We start from the raw sequence: 27,837 nt of genomic DNA on the forward strand, positions 1-27,837 counted from the left end.
AGAAAATAGGCCTCTGGGACTGGAAAAGGGTATTGAAGTCGTTCAAAAGTCCCAGCGCGTAGTCCATGAACATCATGACGATCCTCATAAATGGATTTTTCAGGGCACTCAGAACTAACTCACTGCCATGAGTCGGATCTTCAAAATGGGCACTGGTAAAATACAAGGTTAGGGCATTCACCTGCTCTAGAATTCGGCGGACACAGTTCTGTAGCGAAAGCCATCTTGTTTGACCTGGTGCCAATATCTTGTGGACCGCAGTCTCTGAAAACAATTGAAATTCTTTCAGGGCAGCTGTACGCTTGGCACTCATATTGAAATGGTTGCACACATGACGACACAGGTCTTCTAGAGTCTTCGTCAGTTTCTTGCAGGCGTATGAGGCACACAGATGAATGGAATGACAACTGCACTTCACTATTAATACCCAAGGGTAGCTTCTTTGGATCAGAGTCGCCAGTGAGTTCTTACAACCCATCATGGCGTTCGTGGTATCACTACAGAACCCGACCCAATTCCGTAAAGGCACTTCACTTACTCTTAAAAACTCCAAAGTTTCCTCCAGTTTGGTGAAAATGGAAACTGCTGATCCGTTTGAGCACTCCACAAAATCAATGACATCGATATCCGTTTCCATTTCGTTGTTACAAAAGGAAACACATACAGCGACCTGTTTAACGGTTCCCACATCCGTTGTTTCGTCGATGACCAAAGAAAAAGGTCTCACCTTCATTTCTTCTACAAATTTTTGCTTGTAGTAAGGACCGAGTCCCTGACGAACAACATTAACAACTTTTTGTTTCCCGAGACGCACTTTATCAAGGACCGATTTTGGTGGCATCGCTTTCAGCAGGGGAATCAACTAGTCCGAAAGGGAAAATGGCAGGTTGTTGCTGACCAGGGCTAACCAGGAATGAAGCAATTTTAGCTTCAGTCTCAAGCACAGACGGAAACTCGTCATGAACCATGTACACTGAAATAGCAGGAGGTATAGCTTTTGGGGTCACTGTGTTTTTAACATGCACAGAAGTACGGGCATGGGCAGTGAGATCTGTTTTGCCCTTTTTGTAGAAAAGCTCAGCGTTGCACCACAAACAGATAGCAACTTCAGATCCGTGCTTCTTCGAAAGCCAGCCTTTAAATGAATCTTCCATCTCCCAGGATTTCACATACTTTTGCTCGTAACGTTTTCCACTGTTCTTTTTCTTTCGGGGCTTGGGGCTTGGTTCCACAATTATCAATTCCTCATCTGAGCCACTACTGCTAGGAACAATTTCGATTTTCTTTTCAATTTTCCTTCTTTTTATATCCTGAGCTTCATTGGAGTCAGAATAATCTGCGTCCGACATTTCTCATGAGCCTGGAAAGTATTGTTTGTTACTGGACATACTGCAACATGTATTTGTTTAGGCTCATGTGCACTTATAATATAAGTTTTTTTTCTCGGAAGACCAGCCATTGGTCAAATATTAAATAGTACACATATTCAAGGAGTCTGGCGAAGACCGGATCTACAAGACTCAATTGTCTGGATCAAATAAAAAATTTATGGATCTCATCGAAACCTTTGGTCTTGTTATGTTATATTTTGAGAGAACCCTGCAAGTCAGGAGTGTTGATAGTGAGATTTATAGTCAGAGCGCATTGCAGTGGACACGTGCTGTACTTTTGTCATGTATATAAGACTTATATACACGACAAAAGTACAGCACGTGTCCACTGCAATGCGCTCTGACCACTCCTGACTTGCAGGGTTCTCTCAAAATATAACATAACAAGACCAAAGGTTTCGATGAGATCCCATAAATTTCATATTTGATCCAGACAATTGCGTCTTGCAGATCTGGTCTTCGCCAGACTCCTTGAATATCTGTACTATTTAATATTTGACCAATGACTGGTCTTCCGAGAAAACAAAGTTCAGGTTTGGATTCAGCATATGGTTTTTACCCTATCTTTAATCAAAGCTTCCTGTCTTGCTTCTACCAAATATCCGTTTTCGGCTGGATTCCCGGTGAACTACTTGTCCAGCAAAAACTAAACCTCAAAAATAAATTAAGTACATCCCCCTAATCTTATATCGAAACTCTAATCAACTTCAGATAAACTTTAAACTAAAAAAAAAAAATCAGGTTTTGGCCGATTCTGGGCGAACTATTTTCCCGGCGAGCCCTATTTGCTCTCCTTACCAATATATCGAACCTCTTATTAACTTTAAATTTTACTTTTTAAAATTTTCCGGTTTAGGCCTAGTTCCGGGCGAACTGTATGTCCGGGTAGAAAATAATTGTCATATATGGATTCAGTATATTTTCTTACCCCTAAACTGAACATTTAATCAACTATAAATAAAACTTTTAATTTTTTTTCCGGCTTTGGCCGGATTCCGGGCAAACTAATTGTCCGGGTAGTTGACGATTGTCATATACGAATTCAGCATGTCTTCTTACCCCTTTAATCGAGCCTTTAATCAACTTCAAATAAAACTTTTACTTTTAACAAATTTTCCGGTTTTGGCCGGATTCCGGACGAACTAATTGTCCGGCGAGAAAATAAGTTTCAGACATGGATTCAGCATGTCCTATTTGGACTATCTCATTGGCTTTTTTAAAACATTTGTTTCGTTCCTTATTTTGAAACCCCTCCCCCACCCCTAGATATGGGGCTACAGGGCTCATCTACGAACTTGGCCTGTACTTTGACCCAATTGATCCTCATACCAAATTTGAATAAAATATCTTTACCCCATCAAGAGTTATCGTGCTAACAGACAGACGGACGGACTACTTTTGCGATGTCATAGATATCCCTCCACTTACGTGCTGGGATCCCAAAAACCATAACAGTTCGCTTTGGGGCTCAAATTGAAAAAAAATTATTGGTTCTCTCCGTGCGTTAAAATCCATTTTCTTGAATAAGTAAGGAACTAATATTTTCCTGTTTACTAAGGTGATTTTTTTTTATCTTCCTTTTGTTTATATTTTTTTTAAGGAGAGAGCTGTTAGTTAAAACGACTAATATTTTGGAAAGTTTGAACATTGGAAGTTTAAGGTGGTTTGAATCATTAATATTCTTCAGGAGTATAGGCCTATAGTTATCAGAAGTATTTCTTATGAGCGCAAATGGGCGGTAGGCCACAAACCCTAGACAAAATTCACGCCACAAAAGGTAAGCCATCACTTTAACACAACTGATGCAAACAAGACTCATTATAACACTTGTTCTCACAATGTTTTTAATTTTAACAGCTGTCTAGCCTTGGAACTTGGAGAGTAGGCTACCTACAGACAATGATTTATTTAATTTTGGCACACTTGTTAATTCCAGCAGAGTTATACAAAACAATCTAAAAGGAATGATATGAAACACAACAAGAGCTAGTAGCTCGTATGGCACTTGCAAGGTTGGTTCAGAAAATGAAATACAGAATTTGCTTTTCGTTCTGATCATTTGAAACCAAAACCCTTGAGATAAAAATGACCATGAACTTGGAAATCATGAGAATGTATCGTTTTGTAAAAAGTATTTTATTTTTGGATTTGGCTGTAATGATGCGTACTTTTCTGTAAATGATTTATCCAGAGCATCTGTTTTTTATTCCCACAAAGTTACATCCCGATTTCTCCAGTTTAAGCCGGTCACGTATCCTCCCCTCCCCCGAAATAGTTGTCGGATCCGGTCTGGACATGAAAAAGATCACCAGAGACATGTCCTCTGTTCAATTATTAAATTTCACTCGAATCTGATCACCCGTTCCAAATTTACGCAGTACTCAATATTGAGGATTCCCCCTTCCTCCACTCCCCCTACGACTATCGGACCGAGTAAATTTTTATTTACAAGTCAGTTTGATCGGGTCCCTGATACGCCGATCCCACCATTCTAACCGTTTTTCGAGATTTCCGGTCTCCCCAAAACAGAACAAAATAACACACTTTGAAGAGCAAAATAATACACTTTTAATACACTTTGAACACTGTGACATAAAATTTAGACATATCGGCACCTTGAAAACAGATTTGTCCCTTTGAAAACAGATTTGGTATGACTGGCTTTGGCCTACATCTTAAAATCCATCCTCCTATCCTCTTATATTGTGAGGCAGAGCAAAATAACACTAGACAGTAGCGCCAAGACCTGAAAAAAGTGAGACACTCTCGAACAGCAGCCACACTAGCACCACTAGCGATAGTGAACGTCCCTACTGAAACTCGATCGGTCTTGCACCAGCGCTGGCTCCAAACACTTCATATTTTGAACAAAGCAAAAAAAAGATACCACCTCCCCAGTTTCCTCGACATGTGCAGACCGCATATTACCTTTACTAGAAATTTCTAAACCCGCATGTTTGTCTCGCTTTAAATGTCGCAAGCGTAGTGGGCGGCGCTATGAGTTTGGCCCGTTTGCAAAGCAAGGAAAGCATAGTTCTTGACTCTACTCCGTATTGTTATTTTGCTCTGTTGTGACTTGTGAAGCCGATTTCGCCGACACTCGAAATCGCTATTTTGATATAAGCTAGGCTAGTAGTCTGGCAAATACCGGATATCTATAAGACCCGTAAGAATAGTGTATTCAAATGTGTACTATAGAATTCTTGAACTGGCAACAGGTTAAGAATTGGTTTCAAGTTAAAACATGTTATTTTGGTAAAGAAACAGATCATAGAAGCAGAAAAGCCGCCTACCCACTAGGACAGGTCAGTAGCCTACTTCTTGGGTTGCCCACGTGCAGGGATGTATAATTTTTCAGTTCACGTAAACTTGGTACTTACCCTAAAAAAAATCCTGGCACCTAAGGTAAGCCAAGTCCTTATTGTAAACAAATTATCCAGTGGAAATGAACTATCTGAGTTGACTGATCAGATCAGATGAAGTTATGGACTGAGAATCAAATCACATCAACCCTTTTTCGAACACGACAATGGTCTCTCACGGGACAAGCTGCCGACTAGGTCATTAATTAGGGTCTGCAGTTGACTTCCGCGAATCAAACGTGGCCAGCGGCTTTGAAATCCCCCTTTTACGGGCAACAAAGACATATTTTGCATTCTGCCAGACAATCAAGAAAGATCAGAAACTTCAAGTTGGACAGAGCTCAATTCAACAGAAATTGGGAGATTATTGGGAGGAAATTTCAGTCGGGAGTTTTTCCAAAAAGTTGGGAGATCTCCCGATAAATCGGGAGGAGTGGAAGCACTGCAAATCACCGATATTAAAAATAATAGGCCCCGCCCACTGCTTATTTCTGTTCCTCGTTTGTAAAATAATTAATTATTTTAAATTCTAGTCGGGGGGTGAATTATAAATGGACGAGACGCAATTGCTCATAGCCAAATAGAAATTTGAGGAAATTCTGTGCATAGTATATTGCAATTATTACACTAGAGAATTCGGATTAATTTGTAAGAATATATTTTCTCATAAATTTTGTTTGCCATTTCTTACTTTGAAAAAATGATATTTTGTAGGGATATTTGTAGTTGAAACCATAGGCTACCACTGAAATTAGTTTCTTAGCCTACCTAAAAAAAACTGATAGTCCTATTAGCCAACCTATGACTAAAGTTTTAATGGACTAAAAGAATTTTCATTCATCAGGGTAAACATAAGTTTCTTTGGGATACTCAATTATAACATTTCAAAGGAGGATTTCTTTGTTAGGCTCATCCTGGAAAGAAGAAGTTAGTCTTGGTAATGTTAAGGTCTTTTTTGCCTGAACCAGTTGGTTCAAGCAATGACAGAATTAGTTGAATCCTGCTTGGGATTTAGTGTAAAAATTGATATTTCACCTCCAACAAAACAGTTTCACAAAGATACTTTTTTAATTGCCATAGTAGCCTATTTATTCTGACCAATGAGGTCAGAATAAATTGAAACATGATCTATCCTACTCTGGTATATTTAAACAGATAGAAAGTGACTGAATTAGTGACCTAGTTTTGGGTTTCATAGTTCCTTTTTTCAATGGTTTCATAGATAAACCAGAATCCCAACCAGTCAATTATTTTGTGCAAAAACACTTTACATGACAATCTTGGTTTACTGTTATTGCATCGTTGTAGTTCAACCATACCCAGTGGCTTAGCTCAAACAGTCTATTTGACTGGTTTGGAAAATGGCCTAGGCTATTTTGTAATATGGTATATTTTGAATGTTTTCACTACTTCGTACTGATTAAATGTTTACAGTACTCATTAAATATCATCAAAATGATATTTTAGGATTGTGGTGTCACTACAGGGCTGAAAGGCAAAATATTTAATTCTTTTTACGGTCAAAAATTTGTCTTTGAGTCTTGCAATGGCTTTAGGGCAAAGAAATTCATATCATTATTTTTTTTAGCTGTCTGTTTTGGTTTTTTGGGTTCGCTTTTTTTGCAAAGCAGGATGTTTTTTACAATGTTGTTTTTTAGGGGATTTGTATAATATAAAGTAAATGTATGAGAAGTGCAAAAATTATTAATTTAAGTTTTTGGATTTTGGTAAGCACGCGGTGGCGACTTTACAACCTATTTTCGTCTAATCAAAGCTCTACATTATATGACAAATCACCTCTGTTCATCATAAAACATTAAAATAAAGGTCATACTCTTCAAACTTTAATAAAGGTTTGTATAAGTATATACTTAAAACTAAGTATATAGGCCAAAATACTGCTTCAACAGTTGGAGTAGTCATTTAAGAAGAATAAAATTTCCAAAAATTGCTTATAAAAGAAGGGAAATAATTATTTGTTTGTTATTTTTACCTACCTGGTACAAATGGGTCCGAATTCTCAATTTGAATCAGTGAAATGTCATTAATTTTTAACAAACATTAAAAAATTAAAACAATTGTAAAAATAGGAAATTCACACAGATTGAGTTAACCACAGAAACAGAATGCAACTGCAATATTACTTCAATACCAACCAGTCACAATATATAGCTATGTTTTTGTATAGGGGTTGCATGTATTTGTCTATAAAACTGTCTAAACTGCTATATACCACTGAGGATTTTTATAATTATTCTGATACATGCCATCCAGTCATATATCCACCCATTTGCTTACAAATCAAAATTTTTACAGGAAAATTCTCTTACCTAATACTAAATTTGAGTCAAATTTCAAATTTTTGTGCTCAACAGACTTAACAATATTTAAATGTTTGAATTGAAAATCTGAAAATATCAAGATTAAAAAATAATTAATTAAAAATCTCTGCAGCTTGAAACCCTGAGAATTTAAATCACCAATCTATACCTATCAAATACAAAGATAACAATCACATATTGGTTTTTAAAGGAGTAATTCAACTCATATTCTCTTAGACCAGGGCTTCTTAAATTTTTTTGTATAGCGACCCCCTTCAAGCTTATGACATTTTAAACGACCCCCTCCTCCATATAATGAAAAATATATTAACCGTAGATGTAGATGCAATATCGCACTATTTTACAATGTAAATAAAATAAGGATTAAAGAATGCGTACCCATTCAATTCACATATATATAATTGGAAACGTTGATGGGGTATCGGTCGTAATAAAACACAATATATAGAATGACATAAAACTATATCTATATATTCAATAGAAAAAATTAACTTTTGTAACATTTTTTTTAAATAAAAACATATTATTAACATCGAACAATATTAATGTGACCGATGTGATTGTTTATTTTCACACAACTGATTAAATCTAGGCTAAATTTGAGCTAGTGCAGATCGTAATAAATTGTCAATGTTTATTAAAGTTAAACGGTATCTGATTTTATGTAAGCTAATGTGGAAAAGGCTGATTCAAATAAATATGTTGTACAAAATGGCAGTAATTTGTTCATTGCCATTTCCGATAGTAGGGGATATTCTGATTTGATTTCTATCCAGAATTCATGCACAGGCACTTGAGAAAATCTGAGTCGCAAGGTAGTATCACTTGTTAATTCGACAAATTCTTCTTGTGCTTTCAAGTTTAAAAAATTAATTTCTTCCATTTCAATTGAAAATGGATTGCAAATCCATTGTTGTGTATCGATATCATTGGAAAAATACCTATGCATGTAAACTTCCATATCCTTCAAATGATTAACTATAATTTTTGTTATAGGAGTATTTTTTTTTTGAAATATTGCTACTAATTATATACTCGTCAGTAAATGGAAACATTTCGAGCGATCCACTTTCCACTCTGTTCTTCCATATAAGAATTTTTTTAACAAAGGCCTCAAGTTTATTTTTTAACATAAACATATTAACGCAGACTCCCTACATTGATAAATTCACATCATTGATTTTATCAAACATATCTGCCAAATAGCATAGCTTGAGAAGCCATTAACTATCGTGAAAATAATCGGCCAAATTAGAATTTTGCTCTGTTAGAAATATAAGAACTTCATCTTTTAAAGTTAATAATCGTTTCAAACTTCGACCTCTTGATAGCCACCTAATTTCAGCATGTAGCAATAAACTTGTATAATCCGAATCCATACAAAATCCGCACAAATTTTTAAACAATCGACTATTAAGTACTCGACTTTAATAAAGTTAATGACTTTGACTGCTGGTTCAATTTTTTTTAACAACAAGTGCCTCTCAATGAATCATACAATGTGTAAATGTAATATGATCATTTCCAGCTTTAACAAATGGTGTAAAACCAAGATATTGTCCGGTCCAATTTCATCCTTTTTCAAAAAACTCATTTACTTTTTTATATATATCTTTTCCACGAGTATGACCTTCCAGAGGACGACAAAACAGTATATCTTCATTAATGCTTCCCTCATAAATATATCTTACAAAAAGTAACAACTGTGCCATTTTTGAAATGTCTGTCGACTCTTCCAGTTGTATTGCAAACTTTGAGCTGTCTTTAAGCCTTATAAGGAGCTGTTGAAATCGATCATTGCTAATGTCTGAAATTCCTTTGGACACAGTGTCATTTGATAATGAAATTTTACTAATTTCAGCAGTATACTGTTTTCCATGAACAATTTCGGACATTCTTATAGCTGCAGGAATTAAAAGCTGCTCTCCAATAGTATAAGGCTTTTTCGTTTTTGTTATCAAATACGAAACTTCATACGATGCCAATAGATATTTAACAATCAAGGTAACATACTTGTCCAAATTGTTCTTTTCTTTATTTGATGTTTGCAAAAGACACTCAAAATATTCTATTGGCTTTTTTGATAACATTGCATATTTAGTATTCAAATGTCGTTGCAGTTTTGACGGTTTCATGCTTTCTGCAGCCAAAACTTCTTTGCAAATTAAGCACACTGGTTGTTTTTTCATTGTTATGAGAAGAGCATGTGAAGCCATACTGCAAATATGATTCGTCATATTTTCTTTTTTTTGTTTTTCTAGAAATCGGATTTGAAGCACTGCAACTTGGTTGTGACGGCTTGGCAGACTTATTAGTTGGAATTTTAATTAGCCATTTATCCATGATGGTTAAATAATAATAAATAATTAAACAAAATGTAGTTGAACTTTAACGTAATAATCAAAAACACCAACTGAAAATTACACAGTAAATACACACATGTCACTACGAAGATAAAGCTGAGTCCAAACTGAAGTAAAAACAGTAAGTGTAAGCTGTAAGCCCAAGGCGACGCGGCGTCCGGGTACTTATAATCACTAAGTTATCTTGCAAACACTGACGCCGGTGGCCAGACATCAATGTCGAAGGTTCAGTTGAAAATCGAGGAGCGCGTTGTATTTATTATTTTAAATGCTACTTCCATATTTTCATTTATAGGCCCTACATAACAGTTTTGCATTGCCACTTTTTTCAAAAAAAAGCTATAATAAAACTACAATAGTATTTTGTTTGATTTTTATTTTTATTTATATTTGTACGTAGTCTGTAAAATTTTACTTATAATGATTGAAAAGTATCAGATCTTTGCGACCCCCTTTCAGCAGTCTCGCGACCCCCCTGGGGGTCGCGACCCACAGTTTAAGAAGCCCTGCTCTAGACCAAAGCCACCCATATTATAGTGCGTTTATTTAGTATTGTCTATCATAGTCTGATATTTTTTTTTCTCCTCTCTTTTTTTCCTTTCACTCATTTCATATGCTTCAATAAAATTATTGATTAATTGATTGATATAATTAGTTTGAAGCATATGCCTACATGCAGCTTTATTAGAGTTCCTATATTTCTGACGATTTTGGTCTTTATTTGAATATATTAGGATGAATAGATGAGGACATCCTAACAAAGAGCTCTAAACTGACAGGACTGACCAGTACAAATGTTCACTGAAATATTGAGGTAAACATCGACTTTGTAATAAATAGATGTAGCTGGAGCGGAAATAGAGAAATAGACTCTTTCTTCTAAAATTGTTAGTTTTATAGTTTCAGCAAAATATATTGAACTTTAAAAATTGGAAAGATATGCTACATTGTGATGAAAAGCAAAATTTTGATTAGTAAATTTCTGAGATTTTGTCAAAGTGTACACTGTTTATGAAAACACTATTTTTAAAAGGAAATATTGATTAATTAATACTTTATTGCCTATACTTAAAACCCTTGTTTTAAATGTCTTCTATCTCTCTGTTCTGTTTTTATTGTTACACCCCTAAAAGAACTAATATGTATTATATCTTTTACAAATATACTAGTTGTGTCTTTATCCTCATTTCCCACTCTTCATTACTATCATAGTTACTAAGCAATGCCACAAAGTTAGGCAATATACTAAATGGTTTGACCTACACAAATTGTCACAGAGAGTGCATGGTCCCAAAAGATGGGTCAAGACCTTATTTTTTACAATAAAAAGCTTAAATCTCTTGCTTTAGTAGTCAGAAGTATAAAAACAAAACATTGTGGTGAACAACTTTTTTTTTATGGCGGGCTGGTTTTTATAACTTACTATTTTTCGTATAAATATTTTTATACCATTTTAATTTCAACAGATTTATTAGAACTTAAACCCTCGCCAAATGTTAGGTTAAATTTATTACTATTTCCACTACCTACAACACATAATTGTCAAGGTTCCCTCTTAGTTGCGGGTATTTCTTTGTTTGCAAAGTTTTTTGAAGCAACCTATTATGCACCCCCTTCCTAAAGAACATTCTGGATCTTCCCCTGTTACCACCCCCATAATGTAAAAATATGTAGCACAAATTATACATTTCCAATCTATTCTGTCACTTGTCTTTGTCTTTTCTCATGCTATGCTAAAAGGAACCAGTCCTTCAGTGCATCAATGGATGCAGAACATGGGTTTCTGTGCTATATTAAATAAAAAAAACAAGTTTTTTTAACTGAAAGTAAGGAGCGACATTAAAACCTAAAACAAACAGAAATTACTTCGTATATGAAAGAGGCTGCTTCCTCATCAGCGCCCCGCTCTTTACGCTAAAGTTTTTTACTGTTTTAAAAAGAAGAATTGAGAGACAGAGTCAAACTTTAGCGTAAAGAGCGGGGCGCTGATGAGGAAGCAGCCTCTTTCATATACGAAGTAATTTCTGTTCGTTTTAAGTTTTAATGTCGCTCCTTACTTTCAGTTAAAAAAACTTGTTTTTTTTATTTAATTTCTGAACGTTTTTGAATCAATGCATGTTTTGATTTTGGCTCTCCGCAGAGGAATAATTAAAACGAAATTTGCATTTTTTGATTGATCGAATGATTTTGAGAAAAAAAGAGCGGGGGAGGAAGCCTATTTGCCCTCCGATTTTTTGGTTAATTAAAAAGGCAACTAGAACTTTTAATTCTTTACGAATATTTTTATTAGTAAAAGATTTACGTAACTTATAAATTAGCTTACGTAAAGAACTTTTGTATTCTCATATATTTATTACATATATGAGGGGGTTCGCCCCCTTTGTCAGATCCTCGCTCTTTACGCTAAACCCTAAATTTTGTCCCAATTCATTAAGAATGACCCCAGAATAAATAAACCGTAGAATAAATAGTTGAAATTACTAAAAATACTTTAGCGTAAAGAGCGAGGTATTAGGAGGAGGTGAGCCCTTCAAATGGGTAATAATTTCTGTTTGTTTTAAGTTTTAATGCTGTTCCTTACTTCCAGCTGAAAGAACTTTTTCGTATTTATTTTTTTATTGTTTTTTTTTTTAAATAATGCTAGTAAATCCTTTGCTCCCTTCATGGAGATTTTCTTCCCCCATAACAAATTATCGATGCAAAGCTCCCCCAGCATATCCCCCTCTTCTCAACCCCTCCCCCAACCAAAAAAATCCTCCTGAAAACGCCTGTACACTTCCCAATAACCATTACTATATGTAAGCATTGGTCAAAGTTTGTAACTTGTTGCCCCTCCCATGGGGACTGCGGGGGAGTAAGTCGTCCCCAAAGACATAGTTATAAGGTTTTTCGACTACGTTGAATAAAATGGCTATCTCAGAATTTTGATCCGTTAACTTTGGTAAAATAATTAGCGTGGGAGGGGGCCTAGGTGCCCTCCGATTTTTTTGATCACTTAAAAAGGGCACTAGAACTTTTCATTTCCGTTAGAATGAGCCCCATTGCTACATTCTAGGACAACTGGGTCGATACGATCACCCCTGGGGAAAAAAAACAAAAAAAAAACAAATAAACACGCATCCGTGATCTGCCTTCTGACAAAAAATACAAAATTCCACATTTTTATAGATAGGAGCTTGAAACTTCTACAGTAGGGTTCTCTGATACGCTGAATCTGATGGTGTAGTTTTCGTTAAGGTTCTATGACTTCTAGGGGGCGTTTCCCCCTATTTTCTAAAATAACACAAATTTTCTCAGGCTCGTTACTTTTGATCCGTAAGACTAAACTTGATGAAACTTATATATTTAAAATCAGCATTAAAATGCGATTCTTTTGATGTAGGTATTGGTATCAAAATTCGATTTTTTAGAGTTTTGGTTACTATTGAGCCGGGTCGCTCCTTACTACAGTTCGTCACCACGAACTGTTTGAACAGAGAAATATCCAAAAAATAAAGCTTGAACAAAAAAATGTTAAGGGTGTTCACTGGTAATGGGGGCTATGTATCTATTGTTTATCTTGCTTTCCAAGAAACTTATATATCCTAGTGTAGAATATAGGTCATTGTATCAATTTATTACTTAACTATTTTTGCATAGTTACTCAATTTTGTTCTTTGACTTAAAAGATTTTTTTGACATACATTTAAAAAAATATGAATATAGTCCTTAGATATTCAACTCTGTATTTGCAACAAAGAAATTTTGAAAGGGATTTACATCAATTATTTTTCATTGTTTGTTATAATCACAGACATAAATGTATGCTTAGCCAATTAAAAATTTTGTATTTTGTTTCCAGCGTTCAATTGATCGCTTTAAGCACCAGTATACTTTTTTTTCTACTCATACAATGAATGATGTTGCATAGCACCACTTTAGACCGTTAAAAATATTTTTTCTAGGTTGTAAAAACAACATATTGTTATGAGACAACAATACTAAAAATGAGAGATGGCATTTTTAAATCTCACTGTCGTCTGAACAGGGAAAAAGTGGAAGTCCTCATGCAAAAAAAAAATCTGTAGAGTGTGGTGATAGGGGACTGAATATACCCCTTTAAAAGCAATTGCTAATAACATTATGGATATATGCAACCCCAGACAGTTACAGATCAGTTGGGGATAGGTTTAGTGTTAGTGTATCAAGTGTTTTTAGAGTTGTGCATAGAATAACTGATTTTATTTTTGCACTATCGCCAACAGTCGTATGGCCAAAGGGTTAGAGACTACTCAGTGTCATTGAAGGGTTCAGGTCATTGACTGGATTTCCTGGTGTTGGAGTTGCTCTTGATGGTACTCACATTGAAATTAAGGCGCCCAAGAAGCACCGTTCATCATATATTAACAGAAAAGATTTTCAATCGGTTCTACTCCAGGCAGTGTGTGATAATAAACTTAGATTTACAAGTGCATTTACTGATATGCCTGGTTCTATACATGATGCAATGGTTTATAGGTTATCCCCTTTAGGAATAATATTGACAGAAAAAGCATCATATTTGATGCTGATCACCACATCATAGCATATGCAGCTTACCCATTAAAAAATGTTCTCCTTACCCCTTTTAGGGACACAGGAAGCCTAACTGTTGATGAAGAAAATTATAACTATAAGCTATCATCAACAAGGATGGGAATTGAAAATAGTTTTGGTTTTCTAAAAGGCCGTTTTTGGCATCCGATCAAATTTCCTTCAAGTAGTAACTGTATGTTGTGCATTACATAACTTATGTATTGACAATGATGATGCCTTTGTTGACTTTATTACCGACCCTAATTTAGTTAATAAAAGGGCATAAAATACAAGAAATAGTGATGAGTCTAACATCTCCAAAAGGGCAAGAATAGCCTCTCAGCTGTAATATATATTGTTTAAGATAGCTGTTGTTTGTTTTGTATGAGACTTAATAGATACTCAATACAATTATTATTCTATTGCCAATTTATGTGTTTGATAGAAAATTACATAACGTCTCAATGATATATATATATATATATATATATATATATATATATATATATATATATATATATATATATATATATATATATATATATATATATATATATATATATATATATATATATATATATATATATATACATATTTATTTATATATATATATAGATTTATATATACATATATATATATATATATATATATTTATATATATATATATTATATATATATATATATATATATATATATATATATATATATATATATATATATATATATATATATATATATATATATATATATATATATATATATATATATATATATATATATATATATATATCTACATATATGTAAAGGAAGAAAATAGGAACCTGCATATTAAAGGAAGATCATAATATCTCAAATAAATATATTCTTGTGTATTTGAATTTTTTTTTGTAAAAGTACAAAATTACATAAGAGCACAAGAATTTTTATAACAGACATACTTAACAACTTGGAATATTTTAGGTTCTATTGTAGGATTGCTGAACAAATTAAAATAGAAAAATAATCAAAGCACCCTTCCACCACAAAAGGGAAAATCAAGTAAACATTCATATTAAATCACAAAATCATTTGTAATAAATATCACTTAAATGTTCTGCTTTGTGCTAATACAATACGCACTACATTTGCAGTAACAATGAAAGGAAAATCATACCATAAAAGGGGATAATCAAGTTAAATGTTTTAGATATTGACAAATATAAAGGTGCTATTGCACATTTTTATTTCTTATTTCTTGTAATAACTTGAGTTCTCTCTCCCTCTGTTCATATCATTCCTTCTCCCTCCTCTCTGCCTTTTCTGTAATTCTGTGCAATATTCCCACCACTGTTTTCTTTTTTTAGTTTTTCTTTTTCGACTGGCTACTGGCTCAGAAGCGTAATCTGATTCAGATGAATGTTCACAATCATCTTTGTCAATTTTGAAGCCGTCTCCATTTAAAGCAGTAGCAACAGGGGAAATTTCTGGCTTCTTTGCCATCAAATTATCCATTTCATCACAAAATTGCCATGTTATTCTTCCCTCCCCACTTTGTTGTTTCATTTTCTTTTTTCTGTTTACATTGTGCCTTAAAATTTTGAAACTTCATTTTGCATTGTTCCCAAGAAAATTTGTACAGTGAATTTCTCCAATGTTGTTGATGCAGTTTCCCGAAACTTTCTTGAATAATTTCTGGTATATCCTCGTCTCTGCATAATTGTATTAATATCAATGTGGAACGTTTATCCCATTATTTGTTCATTGCTGGGGTATCTTCATAACTGGCATTAGATAGTGTCTCTTCTAGTAGCCCAGTTATAATTGTATTAATATCAATGTGGAACGTTTATCCCATTATTTGTTTATTGCAGGGGTATCTTAATAACTGGCATTAGATAGTGTCTCTTCTAGTAGCCCAGTTTTGTCTCTAGTATTAGTTGTTTTGGCTAATGTTACAATTGGAGCTTCTATCCCATTAAAGCCCTGTTCCATCAACGTGGAACGCCTATTTCATTCTTTTTTAATTGCTGGGGTATCTAAACAACTAGCATTAGACAGTGTTAGTTGTTGTAGCTCAGTTTTGTTTCCTGCATTAGTTATTTCAGCCAACATTACAATTGGCGCTCCCTGAAGAACTGCTCCAGCTGCAACCGCTTCTTTGACACACATAAAAAAAAACACCAATCTTAAAATCAGGAAATATGACAATGAACCTATTTTGCACTGCAAAAACAATGGAGGGACATATTACCACTAAGAATGTAAAGAAAGAAAATTGTACTGGAATAAGAATCTAAACATGGAATACAGCTGTGACATACAGGCTTGCAACCTCCTCCCCCTTAAAAAAAAGAACAGAGGTGACTTCTGTTTTGAATTGATGCAAAACAATTACACTGATACTACCTTGTGCCTTCATATTAAAAATAAGGGGACAAACATACACACTTCAACTTTAAATTATGGCTACAATAAGGTATGAATAGTCACCCACAAAATTTAGTTTATTGAATGGAACTTATACTCTAATTCAGGTAAAAAAAAATTAATCCATTTTGTAGCCATAATTCAAACAATCAAGAAAATACACTCTAAAATAATTCTTAATAATATTACATCCAAGAAATAATTCTCGAGTAATCTTACATTAAAATTTTATTAATTCTTAAGAATATCACATAGTTAAAATTAGGCAAAACAAACGCTGGCCAAGACGGACAAACTTTTTTTACATGATGTTTTAAAGGAAATGGAAACCGTGTTTTTTTCTTAATCCAGTGACCAGATTAGTGTGAATTGTCTCTTGAAAAAAAAAATACTTTTTCTCCTAAAAAATACCATGCTGTCTAGGCATTTATTCAAATTAAAGATTGCCAAGCTTGTTGTTAGGAAAAGGATCTTTGAATTCTCCACTTAAAATTTTCCGATCTCGAAGTACACGGATTAAAATTTAACCTTTTTTAGGTTTATGCTAATCTTGTCGTGCGAAAGCTCTTTATAAGTTGGCTTACCCAGATGGAATTTATCTGTAGGTTGTAAAGAGCGAAAAATGCAAGCTTCTTTTTTACCGTTTGTCGATCAGTCATTGTGCAAGGTCGTTTTGTTTAGACTTCTGAAATAAGGTAAAAACCAGCAATTTCCAATCTTTCAAAAATTGGAATCAGTAATATGACGCAGATTAGAATAAATATTATAAATTAGAAACTGAAGCAACATATGCGAGTATCTTCGGAACGTAACACGATACAAAAACACAGGCAATCAGTCTATCTAGTATATTAAGTTTAAGGGTATGACTGTCAATTTTAATATGACGAAAAATGTCAAATAACAACTTCCTAATAACCGTCAAATTAAAAAAAAATAACAAAAATTACTGTAATGCTTAAAAAAAACAACTGAAAATTAAATTTTAGAAAGGAGTGCGTTATGATTTTGGACGACTAATGTGATCTCTGTTAATTTTGCATACAACATGTCTGAACCAATTATCATAACTTCCGAAAGAAGAAACAATATCATAGTAAAACCCAAACCCTGGGGAAGAAATAATGCATCGAGATTTTAGATTGCTTCGCATTTCATTATTAAAAAAGATGCTTTTAACAAGCCTTCAGTGCTCATAAATTTCAAATTAAATTTTGACAAGGGAGCTACCTCAATCTGAACCGGTCAACGATCAGTATGTTAATTTTGTAAAACTAATAGTGGATCAAATTCAATAAAATATTCGTTATTGGTTTTAATTCTATCCACACAAAATCATACTGAGGTAAAAATGTCAAATTTCGTTTGTTAGCGTATGTTCATGAAAATTTAAAATGGACTAAATGGTTTTAGAATAGAATTGATCAAATTCTTAAAAAAGTACTTCATTGCAAAAATTTGTTTCATCTCTTTGGGTTACTACTGATAAATTTTAGGGAATAATATACGTCAATCAAGAGCATTAATGTTAAAATCTGCGGTTATAAAGAACTGCTTTCTCATGGGTCTAATTGGTATCTCAAAAAGTCAGACTTTAATCAAATTTGTCAATATTTTATGATATAGCAGCTAAGTTACTTACATATGTTACAAAACATAAAGAGGGTCAAAGCAACTGCAATTTTTTATAGAACTTCTCTCCTTTTAACAACTGAATCAAAGCAAGCCGTTTGGCTTGCTTTTCCTAGTTCTTTTCCTAGTTTCTACAAGCTGATGTGATAGCTAATTTTCACAAATGATTACAAAAATATAACCAAAAAATATGCAAGGATGTTCTACCCCCTCACCCTTCCCCCTCCCTAACTTAGCTAAAATACTACAAATTTTATAATTGGACTAGCTCTTTAATTTCATTGCGCTTAATAACAATTGTCAGCTTTACTTTTTTTGCAACCATTCACATTACCCAGTCGACATTGTGTTAGTTCCCTCTCCACCCCAGCTGCCCCTACTCTCCTCCCACTTTAGTTTTTTTAAGTTGTTCAAATGGAAACAAGCAACAATTAAAAGGAACAGGTTAACAACCAATGTAAAAACAAATAATTCACTAAAATATACTTGAACTCACTACAGTTTTCTCAGTTATAAAGCTAATATTTTTCGACACAGGTACAGTCATCATAAGACAAGCTGGTCAATTAGCTGTTTTACTCCCTCCACTGCAGAATATTATTTCTGACACCTTTCAACAATCTTATTAGCAAGTTGTGAGGGGATGTTTGGAGACTTTGCTTTTCCCCATGAAAGCACCATTTTCCGAAGTGTTCACAATTTGTATGAAAGACATCGTACTTTCAAAATTCTGGCCGTGGGGTAACCCTAAATGAAGCAAGAATGGCAGCAAGGAGCACTCCTAATCTAGATCTCGGAACATACCCGGTAGTTAGTTGATTATTTATTCTCCATTTAATGCTTACTTCAATTTCACCTCCAAAATGCCAAAGGAATTGGGAAATCCAGATTTAAACCAAATTGATCGTGAGCTGTCATGGTCATCTGGGCCATGCATATACACAAAAAGATGGTTGAAAGTTATCATGTCCCCGGTATTGGCAGCATTGTTGTTGGTGTGAAGAACTCTCGGTCTATCGGCAACATGACCATTGATTGGCCCAATATACACTGCCCAGTGACACTAGGACATGTTGTAGCGGCCTCGTTCAAATTCCGATAATTCCCGGAATTTGACAAAATGACAATTGTGTAACAAAATGACAATTGTGTAAGATTGATATTTATCTTTTAGGCCTATTATTTTTTCTTCTTTCGACGGTAAAATAAGTTTTCAAAAAAAATAATTTCAGAAAAAAACCCACTATTAAATCGATTCTTGAATTTTAACCAATCTGATCAAAAGGCTTTGTTAAAAGTTGCCGGTGATGATTCAGATGTGACAAATTTGATTAAAGTCTGACTTTTTGAGATACCATGGGAAAGCAGTTCCTTATAACCGAAGATTTTAACATTAATACTCTTGATTGATGTATATTATTCCCTAAAATTTATCAGTAGTAACCCAAAAAGATGAAACAAGACTAAAACAGAGACTAAAAAAATATAACAAAGAAAAAACTAAAACAGAAAAAAACTAAAACAAAAAAGAAAAACTAAAAAAGGAGAAAAAAAACTAAAAAAACGAAAAAAAGGTAAAAAAAAAAAATAAATAAAAAAAGTAAAAACTAAAAAAGAAAAAAAAACTAAAAAGAAAACTAAAAAAAACTAAAAAAGGAAAAACCAAAAAAGGAGAAAAAACCTAGAATGTAAAAAAGAAAGATAACTAAAATATGAAGAAAAAACTAAAAAAAAGACTCAGATAGGTAAAAAAAAAAAAAAATAAATAAAAAATAAAACTTAAAAAATTAAAAAACAAAAAATTTAAAAAATGGAAAAACTAAAAAAAAAACAAAAAGAAAAAAAAACTAAAAAAAGAAAAGAACTAAAAAACAAAAAAGAAAAAACTAAGAAAAGGAAAAACTAAAAAATAAAAATAAAATAAAAATAAAATAAAAACAGAAAAATTAACAAAATAAAAGTCATCTGTTATCTGTTACAATATAACGTCAATATATATATATATATATATATATATATATATATATATATATATATATATATATATATATATATATATATATATATATATATATATATATATATATATATATATAAGAAAGCTTTCATTTTAATACATGACGTCTTATTCAATATAAATATTTACGGCTCCGAGAAAAAGTACCACTTATATTGTGGCTCACAGGGAAAGTATCACTAATGTCAAAGAGAAAGTATCTAATAATGTTATCAAAAAGGGAACACCAGGAGGAAACACCAGAGCAACGAAAAACCAGGCTTGAGGCTAAAAGAGAAAGGGCCAGATTAGTAATTTCCGATTTACGTCCACGAAGCCGTGTCGAGGAACCCCCAGAGCAACGCAAAACCAGACTTGCGGCTGACAGAGATAATAAAAAAAAAGGAGGCGTGTCGAGGAATCAACAGAGCAACGCAAAAACAGGCTTGCGGCTTTACGTCAACGAAGCCGTGTCCTAGATCGACACCTGCGGACGAAATGAATGCTTCAATCTACACAGTTCTGGAATCAAATGAAGCGGTTAACTATCATAATTTTTAAATCTGCTGGATATCTCACGGTTTCCACCACAAGTGAGTGCTACAACTAAAAAAAGGCGTTACAATAATCATGTTGCGAAATAATAACCCTCAAAAGCTTTGCAACGGCACCCGACTTAGAAAAATGTAATAGAAGCAACAATCTTGACAAGGCCTTCCGAGGGTGAGGCTGTTCTTAATCCTCGCATTCCCATGATTCCAACAGATTTGCCTTTTCAATTTAAAAGATTGCAATTCCCAATTTGATTAGCATTTGCAATCACTATTAACAAAGCTCAAGGGCAATCATTAGAAAAATGCAGTATAGATATTAATACGGATTGTTTTTCCCATGGACTGTTATATGTTGTATGCTCAAGAGTCGGTAAACTGGACAATCGATTTATATGCACAGACAATGGGACTGCGAAGAATGTTGTATATCCTCAAGTTTCACGCACTTAAAAATTTACACCTTGCATATTTGTTGCTTTAGGGGGGGGGATTAGGCTTGCGGCTCAGAGAGAAATTACCAAAAGAAAGCGTGTTGATGTATTATAAGAGCAACGCAAAACCAGGCTTGTGGCTGAAAGAGAAAGTAAAAAAAGAATGCGTGTCAAAGAATTACCAGAGTATGCAAGAGGAATTACCAGTTGTACATCCGCAAGTTTTACGCAGTTAAAAATTAGCACTCTCCCCACGTGTTGCTGGGACACGCTGCAGAAAAAAAAGCTAAGAAATAAAGAAGAAAAAGAAAATAAAAAAGAACAAAAAACCTAAAAAAACTAAAAAAGGTAAACATCTAAAAAGAAAGAAAAAAAATTTAAAAAACCAGGGATTACGAAAATTCCAAAACCTTAAAAAAGAAAACCAAAAATTTGAAGCTTAGTAGATATCATTGTTAGAAATTGGACTTGCTTTAATAATCAAATATCTTTGAATAAACTGCAATATGAAAAGACAGCAAACTGTCTGCGGTTATAACACCAGGGACAATGAGAATCCATATATAGAAGCCTGCCACGAGTCTTGATCAATATGGAGGGTTTTGATCAATATGGCGCTTCCAAATATAGTCATTAACTTTCACAAGATAAATAATAGATGTGACACACTTCAAAATAACACATTGAACCCAAACCGGGCGATCAAGATTTGCATAGTCCCGAACCAGAACTGCGTCTCCTACGTCATATTGTCGTGGCCCTACATTTGGTTTGCTTTTTTTTGTGATCTGTAACCGATTTAGGCTTCAGTAGATCCAGCCTATTTCTCAGCTCTTTTCCGAGAAATAGCCGTGCTGGGGATATACCCGTAACAGAATGTGGAGTACAACGATTATGGAAAAAAAAAATTTGCAAGGAACACATTCAAAGGTTCTTTTGAACTACTGAATTTTTTTATTTGCTCTTTAAACGTGCGTACTGCGCGTTCTGCAACGATTATGGAAAAGAAAATTTGCGAGGAACACATTCAAAGGTTTTTTGAACTACTGCATTTTTTTATTTGCTCTTTAAACGTGCGTACTGCACGTTCTGCCATGCCGTTTGAATTTTGATGGTATGGCGGTGAGTGTAGAAGCTGTATCCTATTCTTACGCACGAACTCGGTAAACTCAGTGCTTGTAAAATGTGTCTGGTTATCTGATATCAGTGTAACCAGAAAACCTTAACGTGAAAAAATGGAACATAACGCTTAAATACTCCAGGTCCTAGACATTGAATTCATAAGTACTACCTCGATCCATTTTGAAAATGTGTCCGTGACAATCATGAAAATTTTCCCATAAAACGGACCAGCAAAATCAATATGTAATCGCTCCCACACTCGAGTTGCTTTTGGCCAAGGTAAGTTAAATGTAGCAGGGCTACATTTAACTCACAGGAAAGAAGCGAGCGTACCGTATATTTAGCAATAAATTAATCACCGATATAATATAATTATCGATGTCTGTCTCGAAAAAATATAACGATGAGCGTATTGACGACTTGAAGCAACTGATTGAAAATATTCGTAGGGAGATTGCAGCGTCAAAAAAAGAAAACACTGGCTTGAAATCTGAACTTGTCGCAGTTAAAGATCAGTGTTTAAGAGCCAAATTGTACGCTATAATTGTACGCTGTTAATGATTTTTTATCAGAAATGTCGATACGGAACTACAGGGATATTAAGTTTACGGCCATCTATAGACTTAGAAGTAAGGCTAAACGTGCCATCAGACAAAACTCGCGCCCGGCATCAGACCCTATTCGTGTATCTGTTTTAAATCTTCGGCATAAGGATAATATTATGGCTATTGCTGGTAATCTAAGAAATACGGGGAAAAGCGTCAGTGTTGACCTTCCATTCGAATTGGCTAAACTTCAGAAAGAGCTTCTGAGTACGGCTTATAATTTGACAAATTGCAAAGTTGCCTCTGATAAAGGATTTCACACTAAGGTGCTTCAAAAGGGGACTAGATTATGGCTAGAATTCTTAAGTCTCCTAGTTCCAACTAGATCAAGGTTGATGACGCATGCTACGACCCGTTTACCCTAGTTTTCCCATTGGCCAATACTGATTTTGATTCTGACGCATGATCATTAGCGGTTGCTCGCTTCCACTCTATATATTATATATTAAAAAAATGGTCTGTTCTTTATTGTTATTTGTCTTATTGTATCTTTCCCTTTTATTTTTCTTTCTTTTCCCTAAGTATTTACACCTTCTTGTGCTAGTTTAGTTGTCATTTTTTTTTTGCAGATCAAAATAATTAAGTTCATGTCTTAGTCTTTTTAATTGGAAATGTTGAGCAGTTAACGTCACTGGTGTTCACGCGACTACAGCATGACTCTTGGTCACCTGTTTCGGTAAGTATTTATGATTAATTTTGATTCTCCTTTGGGGATTAACGCCAACATAACATTAGGGAGATTAAATGATAAAGAATTTAAGAGAGTTAATTTTAATGAAATTATAAATAATCCGGTTGGTAAAGCCCCCAATACGAGTTTTGATGAAAATTTTGAGAATATTATTGATAGCGTGTTTGTGGAAGAGCTGAGATTTTGGGGCTCTAATACTCGGTGGGGTGATGTTTTTCCGGTTGTACATCTTAACGTTCAGGGCTTAAATTCCTCTTTCGACGATATACAATTATTATGTAGGGATTCGTGCCCAGCAATTATCGGTCTCTGTGAGACATTTTTGAATGAGAATAATCAGGTACTTTTGGATATTCCCGGTTATCCGTCGATTTTTCTTAACCGTAAGATGGGCAAAAAAAGGTGGGCTCGGATTTTACATCCAAAATAATTATTAGGCTGTACTAAGACATGATTTATGCATAAATAATGAAAAAATATTTGAGTCACTTTTTATTGAAATCCCAATTAACACTAAGGAAAGAGTAATAATTGGCGAAGTATATCGTTCTCCAAGCAGATCTGCGACTGAATTTCTTGATACGTTAGATGATGTTCTTAGGAAAGTTCTCGCTGAAAAATATGAAGTTATACTGATGGGTGACTTTAACCCTGACCTTGCGAAATCGTCATCTAGGCAGGCTTCTAATCTCTTGTCATTACTAATTTCAGTTAGATTAAAAGAAGGCTATAGTAGAGAAAACGTTCATTATAATCTTGCCAATGTTCTGGTGGATACAGACAAAAGTGGCGAGTTTCTCGTCCTTTCAGCTCATGATATCTCTCATGCTTCCGAGTCTAGTGTGTATTCCCATTTACTGTGTGGTAAGCAGCAGCGAGGTCTTGATTGTTCAGTTGTGCGCGTATTTAAAACTCCATTCTCAATTACGCTGATTCTAATATGCTTATTATTGATCATCGTTGGCAGTGCTTACTGCTTTATTGCGTACTGCTACGGTGAAAACTTTGCCATGCTCGTGATGTCTCTCTTGAGTGTCGTTATGTATTTGATTCTTAATCAAGTTGAAATGGCAGTAGAAGTCAAGGATAAATGGCTGTTTCAAAATTAATAGACTGGTGAGGTGTCTAAAAGTATAGTGCAAGACAATATTTGCCCATGTGCTTATTGATTTGGCTTTGGCGTCCTTACAGTTCAGGGACTGCTGGTTTCATTAGCCATCGCCTCACCACGAGGCCTTCCAGAAACTGCACGCTCTAAAGTTCAATTTAGATTTATTGTTTTATTAATGAAAAATCAACAAATGAAGACATTAAGCAGGTTATGAATAAGGCCAAAAGCAAGTCTGAAACCAAAGTGTTTCATGTGCTGCAAACTGTTGATTGTGAAAGCAAATCATGGCGACCCAGGTCAAGTCTAACGAAAATAGCACTCAAGACACATCAGAAACCATGCCACCTGAAACCCAACCAACTCAAATCGAATAAAATATTGTAAAATGGAGGAATAAAATACCAGAAATAAGGAACAGGTACCGAAGGCATTAAAATAAAAACAAATTCTAATAATTCTGTAAGTAGACCCATACACAAATTCAAATGCCGATATTTCTATAAAAAAAAATACCGCAACAATGGATGTAGAGAAAAATAGCACAATGTTACCATCAACAATTATATAGGAACAACCACTAGCAAAGCATAAGCGTCTTCGAAAAAATGCATTGCAAGGAAATATTCAACCACACCTATCCTCAGGGAATTCCGCACTCTAAACGAAGATGACTCTACAGCCAAAACTAAACATACCACCTCAATAGATGTAGAAGATATCATCCCTACAACTATACTACATATTCACCCTCAGTCGATGGAATTGGATACTTCAATTTCAGATACTATGACAATAACCATTCCATACACGCTAAAACCAAATGAAGATCACTACAAGGACCTAAATACAATAAGACAACCAACAGAACCCACTAGATGTGTAAGGACAACCTCAAGAACGATAGGAAGAATACGATTCATTGTATAAGTTACTATCGTTGATACTGCCTATGGTAACACAAAATGCATGGATGACGATGAAAATTATCCGAATAAGTGGTTCCCATTATTGGCGAACTTGCGACCACCCTATTCAGTTTGTCAACTGAAAAAGATTCAAATTTACGAAGAGAAAATCTGAAAACTAAATACAGTCATGAATACCACGCTAAATGTACAAAAAATACAAACAAGTATAGCCAACTATTGAAAAGACAAAAATGAAATGATTCCCCCCCAAAAAAAATTCAAAAACCGTCAAAACAATGAATTATTTGACAAAAGAAGTAGATTGAGTAATATCTGATTCAAGTTTGACGATGTTTTCAATCAATATATTGACATAATATCTGATTCCAGCTTGACGATGTTTTCAATTTATATATTGACAATGTCAATATTAAATCTGGCTACTGATGTCAGTAAATTTGAGTTTGCACTGTTTGTCTTAACGGGTGGAACCCTATCAGAAGACTTAGTAGACCCCACAAGCTTGAAAAATATTATAAAATAAAAACCCACATAACATTTGGTATCCATTTGCCAGTAGAACTAAAAGAAACAAACTTATTTTCCTATTACACCAAACTGAAGGTAAGTATAACAAAAATTAATGAACAACTTTTGGCAGTAGTAAAGATTCAACTAATCAATCAACAGTCCGTAAAAGATTTATATAAAATATCTACCTTTGCCGTTAACATGAAGGAAACTAAATCCTTCATGAGCATCGTGCTAGAAGCAGACTAATTGCTCATTGATCAGGACAGAACAAAATATGCACTAGCAAACGTCAAGAAATTTAAAAGATGCGTCATATTAAAAGCTTAGTTGGCCAACTAACGTTACCCATTTATAACGTAAGAACATGATCGTGTATGTTGGCTCTTTTTTTGAAAGAATCACAGCAACAAAATGTTCCTAACTCATGTGAAGCTCTAATAGAAAGCACAAAGAGAGAAATATTTATCAATCTACGAAATGATGGTTATTTGCTGTGCCCAAAGAGACAATAGGAACCCAATCTTGCTACAATATTACCGGGAAAATCAACCCCAGTTATTGAACTGAACTGCTCTTACAGGACGTTCGAAAACGAAGTCCTGCATCTAGCCAGAAATCGAGAGGCTTAAAGGAACAAAGCAATTGAAAAAGATAAAGGATGAATTAACTTAATAATTCCAGTCTTCACTAATGAGGAGCAAAGATTGAAATATGTGGAAAGTCAGTATGGATTATTTCAACCGAATTTCTGGTACAATATTATAATAACAGTATTTCTCGTGTTTCTCATTTCACTAGCAATAAAAGCACTGCGAACGCTGAATTATAAAACACTCTTAAAGCTACGAAAATCAAGCGTCAAACATGAGATAATTGACTCGCAAGAGAAGCATCAATTAAACCCCACTGCTTCAAACGATATCTGAGCCACCCTATTCAGTTTTTCAACTGAAAAAAATTCAAATTTACTAAGAGAAAATCTGAAAACTAAATATAGGTCATGAATGCCACGCTAAATGTACACAAAATACAAGCAAGTATAGCCAACTATCGAAAAGACAAAAATGAAACGATTCCCCCCCCCCAAAAAAAAAATAATTCAAAAACCGTCAACACAATGAATTTTTTGACAAAAGTAGTAGATTGACAAATATCTGATTCAAGATTGACGGTGTTTTCAATTAATATATTGGCATAATATCTGATTCTGGGCTTGACAATTTTTTTAATTTATATACTGACAATGTCAATATTAAATCTGGCTACTGATGTCAGTAAATTCGAGTTCACACTGCTTGCCTTAACAGGTGAACCCTATCAGAAGACTTAGTAGACCCCACAAGCTTGAAAAACACTCTAAATGAAATAAAAACCCACTTAACATTTGGTCTCCATTTGCCAGTAGAACCAAAAGAAGCAAACTTATTTTTATATTACACCGAACTGAAGGTAAATATAACAAAAATTAATGAACAACTTTTCGCAGTAGTCGATTCAACTAATCAATGAACAGTCCATATAAGATATATATATATATAATATCTACCTTTGCCGTTAACATGAACGAAACTAAATCCTTAATGAGCATGGTGCCAGAAGCAGAATAATTGCTCATTGATCAGGACAGAAGAAAATATGCACTAGCAAACGTTCAGTAATTTAAAAGATGCGTCAGATTAAAAGCTTAGTTGGCCAACTAACGCTACCAATCTATAACATAAGAACATGATCGTGTATGTTGACTATTTTTTGAAAGAATCGCAACAACAAAATGTTCCTAACTCATATGAAGCTATAATAGAAAGCACAAAAGAGATATATTTATCAATCTACGA

General features: G+C 34.1%; 1 protein-coding gene across 1 annotated transcript; it reads right to left on the bottom strand.

The window, feature by feature from the left end:
* Positions 1 to 8,666: 8,666 nt before the first annotated feature.
* On the bottom strand, positions 8,667 to 9,311 carry LOC136041089 (zinc finger BED domain-containing protein 5-like). Its single transcript, XM_065725643.1, has one exon. The coding sequence runs from the start codon at positions 9,309 to 9,311 to the stop codon at positions 8,667 to 8,669; it is 645 nt and encodes a 214-aa protein (XP_065581715.1).
* Between the last annotated feature and the right edge of the window lie 18,526 nt (positions 9,312 to 27,837).

This window comes from Artemia franciscana, chromosome 21 (assembly GCF_032884065.1).
Source record: "Artemia franciscana chromosome 21, ASM3288406v1, whole genome shotgun sequence".
NCBI classification, from domain to species: Eukaryota; Metazoa; Arthropoda; class Branchiopoda; order Anostraca; family Artemiidae; genus Artemia; species Artemia franciscana.